The sequence below is a fragment of the Simochromis diagramma genome, unplaced genomic scaffold (genome assembly GCF_900408965.1).
Source record: "Simochromis diagramma unplaced genomic scaffold, fSimDia1.1 OVJJ01000463.1, whole genome shotgun sequence".
NCBI classification, from domain to species: Eukaryota; Metazoa; Chordata; class Actinopteri; order Cichliformes; family Cichlidae; genus Simochromis; species Simochromis diagramma.
The window spans coordinates 4517089-4526441 of record NW_024386941.1 but is presented as its reverse complement, the minus strand read 5'-3'; the positions used below and the strand labels follow the sequence as shown (position 1 = coordinate 4526441).

The following is a 9353-nucleotide window of genomic DNA, read 5'->3' as shown; positions in this document are numbered from 1 at the left end:
CATGACTGACCCTCCATCGTGTTTTACAGGTGGCTATAAACACTCCCTGCAGTACCCTTTTCCAGCTGACCTCTGTACAGCCGATTTGTACCAAATTTTTCAAATATGGATTACTCACGCCATAAGATCCAACTTGCAGTCCAGTTCTTGTATAATTTAGCACACCTCAGCCTTTCCCCCCAGTTTCCCTTCCTTAAGACTGGCTTCTTGTCAGCCACCCTTTCACTGACACAATTTCTGATGAGAATTCTGCAAACTGAGGCTGAAGAAATAGTTTTGTGACAGGCTAAAGGTAACAAAGTGCCTAAAGATAAAGTTTAAAACTGGTTCTTTGCCTGTAGAGACAACACTGGTTCATCCCTCAAGTTGGAAGCCTTTTTAATTGCATGAATGTTGCTTATCAATGTTAAGCACAAAACATTTATTTCTTTTGTACTTAAATTTTGTGTTAAGTAGCTTTAAACATTCCTCTAAAAAATTGTCAGGTACAAGAACTGGACTGAAAATGGTTGAAAAGCAGCCAATATCTGAAAAAGGTTTGGAATATTTCCAGGAAGCCTGGAGAACCAATGGTCAAGACCACTTTAATAACTAAATAAAAATGACAAAGTCTGGCTCCCTGGAAGCAAAAGTAACTAAGGGGCTGGCTCAAGGCTTTTTCACAAATCTCTTTGTACCTGCACTTAATTTTACCTCTTGTTTAGCTGGTATTAAAGAGGAAAACTAATCTGGATCACCCATTCGGGAGACATGAATGTACATGGTTAAATTAAGCTTGATCGAATGGTCGCCACTAGGTGGAGGTACTAGGCTCATGGTTCACACTTAACTACCCTAACTCCTGAGGAATTAAAAGTAATTGACTGCACTCGCAAATATGCACTTCTGCTGGCACAAAATATTTACTTTAGACTCCTAAGGATGCTTCATTTAGTCTTCATCTTTATTGAGTAATTCAGCTGGGAACAAAATCTCAATGTGCAACTAGAGGCCATTTAAACATTACAAATACTCTTCGGGATATATTTGTTTACATATTACAGTGAATTTTTTATGAAATACAATAAGCCACATTTAAAAATAACATGGCTACAACTAAGTCGAAAATACAGAAGCAAGCCCTGCAGACTGGAGCACAACATCTTTTAGACTCCTGAGATGCATTTACATCTTACTGGTTACTGATTGAGTATAGAGAGAGACTACATAGTGGTCCATAATCTGTTGTGTTTTAGTCAAATTTTGGAGCTTGAAATATTAATTTTTAACGTTATCATTTGATATTTGAAGGCACAGTTAGAAGCAGAGATAACTTGACATTTTCAACACCATAGTGAAACAGTACAGCTGGTATTACTTTGGTCTTAAATATATGTGCAAGTAAATATGCACACATATATTTCATCATCTTTTGTTTAAAACACATTTGCTATTATGGGAAACACACAAATGCATATTAAATAATTATGTCTCTATTCAAGAACAAAGCTTTCTTCATACAAACAGCAGTGTTAAACAGTTCAAAATGAATTAAATGTTATGTAGGATATTGTATCATTTATAATTAATCTTTTGGTGTGTATTATATAATTTTCAGGTCCTTCACATTTAGGTCCAATCTTCCTGTATTACATAAATATTAAAGTGCAAGTTCCAAGCAGTATCAAACTATAGGATATGAATATAATCAGTAGTTACCTTGTAAATCTAGAACCAGTTTTATAAATAAAGAATATTAAATATAGAATGATTTAATAGAAATTACAAATTATGTTTTAAGGCATTGCTGTGGGAATGAGGCAGGACACTACCAGCTATTTCTCCAACTTCTCCACTTGAGTCCCATTTTCAGGTTTTTTCTGAATCTTGTAGTCTTCCAAAAGTGCTTGCGCTGTGTGCCTGCCAGTCCTTTTCACCACAGCTTTGATCCCCAGGTTGTCAACATTGAAGGCAGTGATACCGACATTAATGGCAGAATTGACAGCGTGGTCTGTGGCTTGTCCTGCCGCTGCTCCATACCTTCAGAGTCAGATTGAGTGAGAGGTCAGAGCGAGAGGCGGGGAGAAGAGGGTATGGGAAGAATTAATTAATATGTAGTGCAAAGACTGTAAAGATGCCATCATGCGTCGAGTGAATTTCTGTGAGGGAGTGAGGGTTGCAAGTGCATGCAAGTGTGCAATCTGGAATAAATACATTTGTTTGCCAGAATATAGGCAATTTTACCCAATTGGAAGCAGATGGGAAGATCTTTTTTGGCCAATTTCATTTACAAATTTAACCAAATCAACTTATATTGACACATGCATGCAAAAACAAAGCAAATGTAATACTGTAGAGTCCAGCTTAGTGATTTCCCAGGAATGCCTAACGAAGCCAAAACGTATTCAAAGAAAGAAACAAACAGTACGGCAGATTTTCATTATTATAAGAACATTTTAAGAATTTCCCTCCTGAAACCAGTTTTTAACTCTGATGTGAAGATATCTGATAACCATTTTGCAGAATTTCTTAGAACACGAGAACCCGTTGAGGCAGGCAGGATGAAAATACTGTCAATTATAACATTTCCTTCAGAAACGCTGTTAGAAATCAACGGAATCACTTAAAGAGGCCCCGTAATCCAAATTGGCACACAAGAAAAAGGAGTGAACTGGTACAGCATAGGGCTGAAGAGTGCTTTGTTAAAGAGAACAAAAAACCCAGAAGCTTGTGTTATGTGCACAATTAGAAGTGAAAAGCATTAAACAGTTGCGGCGAATCAGGAAAAATTACACTTTGTCTCATTAGGAGTGTCAGAGTTGTTTTGAAGACCCCTAAATCTGCAAAGCAAATTGAAGAGAGTGAGTGCACTTTTGGTTTTTGCTTACACAATGTATGCAGTCATTTACAACATACACATCAAAAACCCGTCTCGCGAGCAGTGCTGATCAGAAAATTGCATAGGTGCACATTCAAGCAGTGACAGTAGTCAGAAGTAATTAAACTATATTTATTTAATTTCTTACTTGTGTTTTACGGTGGTCACCGTTTCTGAAGCTACACTTGTAGCTATGTCCTTTGCTGCTACTTCCAAACCTGTCCACATGGTTGCAAATCCTGGGAAAACACAAGAGTATTATTTGTATGTGTTTGTTTGTAACGGTAGATACATTTATGCAAAGGGCGTAATAATGAAATACATCAGATTCAGATTGGACAAAGTCCCCTTGAAGCGTGTCTTTTACTGTAACATTTCCAGAATAGCTGCTATTTTACACAGCAGACATTCAAGCTGAATTTTGGGAAAGAGGGCAAAGTCAGAGGGTGCCAAACCTGGTGAAAAGGATGTGGTGGTCAATGCAGGAAAAGCAAAACAAAAAAAAAATAAATGCTTTTTTACCATGCTCTCTGCCAGTGCATGATAATACACAGCACGGCTGAGGTGTTTTAATCTGAATACTATCCTCTACACACTTGTCATAGAAGAGCTCTTATTTATTTATTTTTTTAAATTTCTGGTCATGTGACAAATGACCAAAAGGTCCTTTCAAAAATGTCTGTGTATATATAAAAGTACAAACATTAAAGAATATGGTTTAATTAAAACAAACAACCCCCCCCCCCCCACAAAAAAAAAACCATGTTTTAAAGAATATAAAGTGAAAATTAACTTTACCTTGCACACCACTTGCAGCCACCACCATGGCCCCATCAATGTTGGAACGCCCATCTTTATCCTTCTTCATAGACTCTGGGATCAGCTTGCCTCCGTGTTTTTTCACATGTGGAGCCAACTCTCGACCCACGCAGCTAGCAACAGAACACACGCCATCCACTGCAGTAAGAAAGCATTAGTAAATTATAAGTTCACTGCCAAATTAACACTCAAGGGCAGTAAAAAATGCTGACTGAAGATGACTTAATGACCTAGAAACTGGCTGACTTTGACAGCTCCTCCTGTAGCTTGCTTGGCAACATGGAGGCCTTTTGTGACTGTGGGGCTGACGGGGGTGGGTTTGTCCTCTGGAGTGATATGTTCTCTGAGTTTAGCTGCCCCTTTGTGAATGGCTATGCCTGTGTACTCAGCTCCTTTGACCAGTCCCCAGCTTAGCCAGGATGCACCTGACAGGATCACACAGGGCAGACAGCGTTAGTGATCATTAGTGAGGACTGCTGACCTATATTCATAAACAATCCAATTCCAAACTAACTCCTAACTTTGTAAAACAATGATATTAAAAATTTAAGAGACACTGCTTACCTGTCAGGATCCCATTTGCCACCTTTTCACTCCATTCGGGTAAAGTCTTTTCCTCTTCGGTCTCTGCTGGAGTCTCTGCAGGAGCCTCTGCTGGTTGCTCAGGTGTATCAATAGACACCTTCTGGCTGAGATTAATGGTATCTGTAGCTTCTTCTGGAGGCTGATCATAGAGACACATTGGTTAGCCAGTGCAGAATGAAGACAGACAGTGTGGGATGAAAATAAGAAATACTTTGGACAACTTGTGGAAGCTGCACACATCTAACTACAGATGTTCGTCTCCCAGTAACCCCCCAATGCACACAATGCATCCTCTCATTCTGCACTCCTCATTACAATGCTCTATTTGTTTGCTCTCAAACAGACTGCCATTTTAAAAACGTCTCTCTGCTGTAACGAAAGATTTGAGCTAAAAATCTCTGGTATCCTATTAGATTGAATAATAAAGAAATTTAAAAAAAATTGCTTACTTTCTGATGTGATATCACCTCCATTTGACAAGATAATTAGCCTGTGTGCATTCATTAAAAATGACCTTGCCTGGTGTCACTCCAATCAAAATGACACCTCCATCATGGCTAAACTGGCACTTGTCTTTCAGCTGAAGCTCTGAGGTTCTAACTGCTGCAGATAAGAGCATTATAACTGATTAATTCTCCTCACCTGCCTGAGTCAAATCCCCACAATGCTGAGGCAGGGGTAATTTGGGGAGGGCTGCTAGATCAGAAATAAGCAGCAGCAAGAGTTTCATTGCAAGCCAACAATACAGCAGAGTGCAGCATCAAGAGTGTTGTTTGTGTAAGAATCAACAAAACAATTAAACTGGAATTTAAAAAAATCTTAAGTTGGGAAAGTTTAGATTTTCTAGTTTAAAAAAAATATCTTGTTATTTCTTTAAACACAGAAATCAAATACAGCATGATCTCTGTTTGGGGATATATTTAGCCACAGACTCTTCTGTTTGGGAAACACTGGCCTTACAGCCTGGTCTCTGTTTGCAATTGTTTGCCAGATAATACCAAATATTTCATGCTGTTGCAGATCTAACCACAGTGAAACACACTGACCTGAACCCTCAGATCTGTCATCTGGGACAACAGGTCCTGAAACAGTCCTCTGTCTGTAGCAGGGAGCTCAGAGGACAAAACCACTCCCACATAATACCCTGGAGCTGGTGCCATCATATCCGGAAACATAAACACACCAGTGTTACAGAGTAACACTGGAGAGTTCATGGCCATGAGAGGGTACAGCCAGTCACACACCTGCCAGGATCAAAAGAAAGTGAAGAAAATGCAACAAATGGAAAATGTGATTAAAAACAAATCAAAACAGGTATACTATGATATGAAATGATGTGTGTAATATAGTATAGTAAGTGAATTGAGGTGAAAGTTACATTTAACAGGAGAAAGAAGTCTGCAGACATTTTGTTTTACTAGAAGTTTTCAAAAGTAACCTTGAATGAATCCTGGTTATACAAATGGTGCTTCTGCACAACACAGTGAGACAGACTAGAGTACACAGTCATCCTGATTGCTGCATGTCTAACAAGATTACAGAGCATAACTGTGTAAGCTGGGTTTACGTAATTACTTGCACTCATGTGAATCACTGATGTCACACACTTTCAATAACACCTGGGAAATTCCCCCACTAAATGGGCAAATTTTAGTCTCATGACACTAGTGGCATGAAAGGCAAATGTAATCATAACAAATAATCCTGAATAGGTTAGAGACATTTGGTGTTATTGATTTAGTCTCTTAATAAAGAGCTTAAGCTGTCTACATACCTCCAAACCCTTTCTTATCTTATCATTGACTGGTTGCGGTGTTGACCTGTACAAATCCAACTTGGCAGTTCAAAACACCTCACAACCTTTGATTTCACTGCATCATTGGTTTGTATTAACCAACTTATTTCAAGTCAAAAGAAAAAGAAAAATCTGGAAAGCATCTCAAACTACATCATGCTCATCTGTGAAGATTCACAACCCATGTGATATGTTAAAAAAATCCCCCCCCAATAAAAAAAAAAAAAAAAAAAAAAAAAAAAAAAAACACACACACAAAAAACCCCCAAAACACAACAAACCCATTACCAAATAACAGTGTTTTATTTATTTTTGTGACTAACAATTTCATGTTAATATGTGATTCTACAGATTTTATGAAACAGGCGGTGCAGTGGCTAGCACTATTGCCTCACAGCAAAAAGGTCCTGAGTTCGACTCCACCATTTTGCTGTGTTGAGTTTGCATGTTCTCCGAGTGTTTGTGTGGGTACTCTAGCTTCCTAGAAGATTCTGGTTTTTAATTTGGCTTTAAGTGCACATCCTCATTCAATTTACAGGTAAAGGTCAAGGTTTTCATACAGGTTAAGGTTTTCATCTTTAAAGGTCTTTGAGATATTAATGTTCAAACACTGCTTTAGTTTTAAATGTGTAAAAAAACAAACAAACAAACACACACACACACACACAAAAAAACCCACCTCCTACTAAAAAAAACTTTATACTTTTTCACTTATATTAAAATACATTTAGACACACCTGTCAGTTTGGGAGCTGCATGCCCATCTAGCTCCTAGCTACTGTCATTTTCTTTTTAAAATGGAAAATTAAGTTCACACATCATCTTGGCATAGTGCACATGCCTACACATATGAACACTCCAAATAACTTCATTTCTTTTTCTGAATATTGTCAGCTGTGCCCCAAATCTGATTCATGTCTGGGATTCCCCTGAGGATGACATCATAGCCATTAACCTACCTACTGGGACTAGGGCATTAGGTAAACAACCCTCACATGACTCTGTCCTTAGGAAGGAGGGACATTGAGCTTTGACCGGCCTATGTCCCTTTGCTGATGACTCACTGTAATGCGGATATTAAGAAATTGAGCAAACATCTTATGAAATCGGGTAAAGGGACACAAAAAAGAAAAGGAGGAAGAGAACTGATAACATATTTTTTGAGTGATTGCTTAACACCACATGAATGTATAATTTTAAAATAACAAAGTAAAAAGATATATATATAAATAAAATAATTTTTCCCCTCTCACCTGCAGAAATGCTGGTGGTCGATTAGGCACTCTGTCTGAGTGATCGCTGGTAAACCTCACCAGCCGCAGGTAGCCGGGGTATGAAGGAGCGCTCACTTGCCCCTCAGGTGTGACAAAAAATATCTGCACACCGTTGGGAATGTACAGCAGCTCCTCTCCATCTTCACCTATGCTCTGAGGGGAAGGTGTCGAGTTAGATGTATGACTGTAGAACTCTTCCCCGACCAATGACATCTCCCCTGAATCTGTTCCATATGAGACTGATATGTGACCATCGGCTGCCTGACGAGAGTAGGCTGGAGGCTGTTCGGCAGGAACCGCAGAGGGTCTGGTAGGTGAGAGGGGTAGACCCACTCCTCCGCTTGGAGGCAAACCTCCTACAGCTCTAGCTGGCTGACCATTAGCAGAAGGAATGTCTGGTGGAGGCGGCCGTACTGGCTTCTCTGTGGTGGGAAGTCCTGGGTAGAGACCTTTTGCAGAAATGCTTGTTGCATCAGGGGCAGATACTGCAGATTCAGGGTCAGAGCTGGTCTCTAGTATGGCCATGCGGGTGGTGATGTTGTTCAGGGTCTCCTGCATCTTCTGCTGCATCTGCCTTGCTGATTCCCAGGAGTTGCCAACACACTCTTCCCCCTTCGAAGGCACACTGATAGCCCTAAGAAGGTGCTGTCGTCCTTTCTTGTAGAGCTCCAGGGCCTGACTCTTGTCTCCAGCTTCATCTGCAGTGAGTCCTTTATTGATGCACTCGAAGGCCCTTTCATAGCCATCTTTGATCACTTGAAGTCTGGCATTATCAAATGCATCTTGTTTAGCTTTCTCCATTGCTCTGAAACAAGACAATTGGTAAATTTCTATTAAGTACAGCACATGCAGGGAAATGATTATCTTGGCTAGACTTTGAAAGGGCTAAAGGTTATTCAAATGATATTTTACTGCTTACTTAACTTCGACCCCAAACTTGATCACAAGTACAAGTCACTTAGAGGTGAAACGCATCGCGCAATGGCCCTTTTGGTCTTTCTAGATCACATGTTACCTGGTTTATTTTCGTTACGTACGTCAGTGTTACTGGTTTAAAACGATCCACTAAAACAGGCTTTAAACACACTAATCCTCGTGTTAAACTTGCTAACACAGATCAACAAGAGCTAACATCTGCGTTCGGACAAAGTCAGGAGCTATGCCACGATTTTAGTGTACCGACAGCAACATATATATATATATATAACATGTGAAGTCGTAATTAGTGATAACTACTAGCTGTCAGATAGCTCCAACTCACCTAATAGCGAATGATATTAGCTCTTACCTTAGAGAGCGGAAAAACACCAAAGAACAGCTTATTAATTGGCCTGCTAACGTTGCTCCTAGCTAGCAAAGAGTGATAACTTCAATCGGCAACCTGAGTAAATAAACTAGACTTCGCTGCTGGACGACTCCCTAAAGTAAAGGAGAGCCTAGTGGTGTCATGAGGTCATTACTGACCTTTCAAAGCAAAAGTTCCGCGACCGAAGTGCCCAATACGATCACATGTCAGCCCCCTTTTAAAAAAAATAGATACCGGAAGTAGTGAAACGCCACCTAAACTTGACAATTTTTGTAGTTCGTGACTATAACCACAAGAGGTCACTAAGCACCCATTCAAATAGCTTCTACTGATAAATGAACCATTTGAATAAGGGGACACTTCCATCTATTGGTCATAGTGAGCAACTGCAACAATTTATTTTCCATTAGATCAAATTTCAGTTCCATTAATATCAAGCAGAAATTATGCACTTATACACATTATACACTTCCATATAGATTCAAAAACGGTGACTGAATGATGCGGTGGCAGTGTAAATATATTTCTTAATATTAATAAAGAGACACCTTTTAGGACTTCTCATCAATAATGCAAACTAGCTGAACTTATGATAAAAAGCAAGTTCACAATGCAGCATTTTCAACAGTCTCAAGCCATGCTAAGGTTTTTGTTTTGTTTGTTTGTTTGTTTTTAAAAAAAAATATTTAATTTTTTTCTTCGAAGCTATTAACCAAA

At 39.2% G+C, this 9353-nt stretch overlaps 1 protein-coding gene across 4 annotated transcripts; it reads right to left on the bottom strand.

Annotated features, from left to right (window-relative positions):
* Positions 1-920: 920 nt before the first annotated feature.
* spartb (spartin b) lies at positions 921-8915 on the bottom strand. 4 transcript variants are annotated; one of them, XM_040037708.1, is made up of 9 exons: positions 8619-8788; positions 7310-8135; positions 5308-5505; positions 4241-4400; positions 3907-4101; positions 3656-3814; positions 3006-3096; positions 2773-2819; positions 921-2019 (listed from the first exon to the last, which is right to left on the bottom strand). In XM_040037708.1, exons 2-9 carry the CDS (start codon positions 8129-8131, stop codon positions 1913-1915), a joined length of 1779 nt encoding a protein of 592 aa, XP_039893642.1. In that variant the 5' UTR covers positions 8132-8135; positions 8619-8788; the 3' UTR covers positions 921-1912. The 4 variants fall into 4 exon arrangements, with proteins under 4 accessions (XP_039893642.1, XP_039893641.1, XP_039893640.1 ...); XM_040037707.1 differs by lacking the exons at positions 2773-2819; positions 8619-8788 and adding an exon at positions 8795-8915; XM_040037706.1 differs by lacking the exon at positions 2773-2819.
* Positions 8916-9353: the final 438 nt, after the last annotated feature.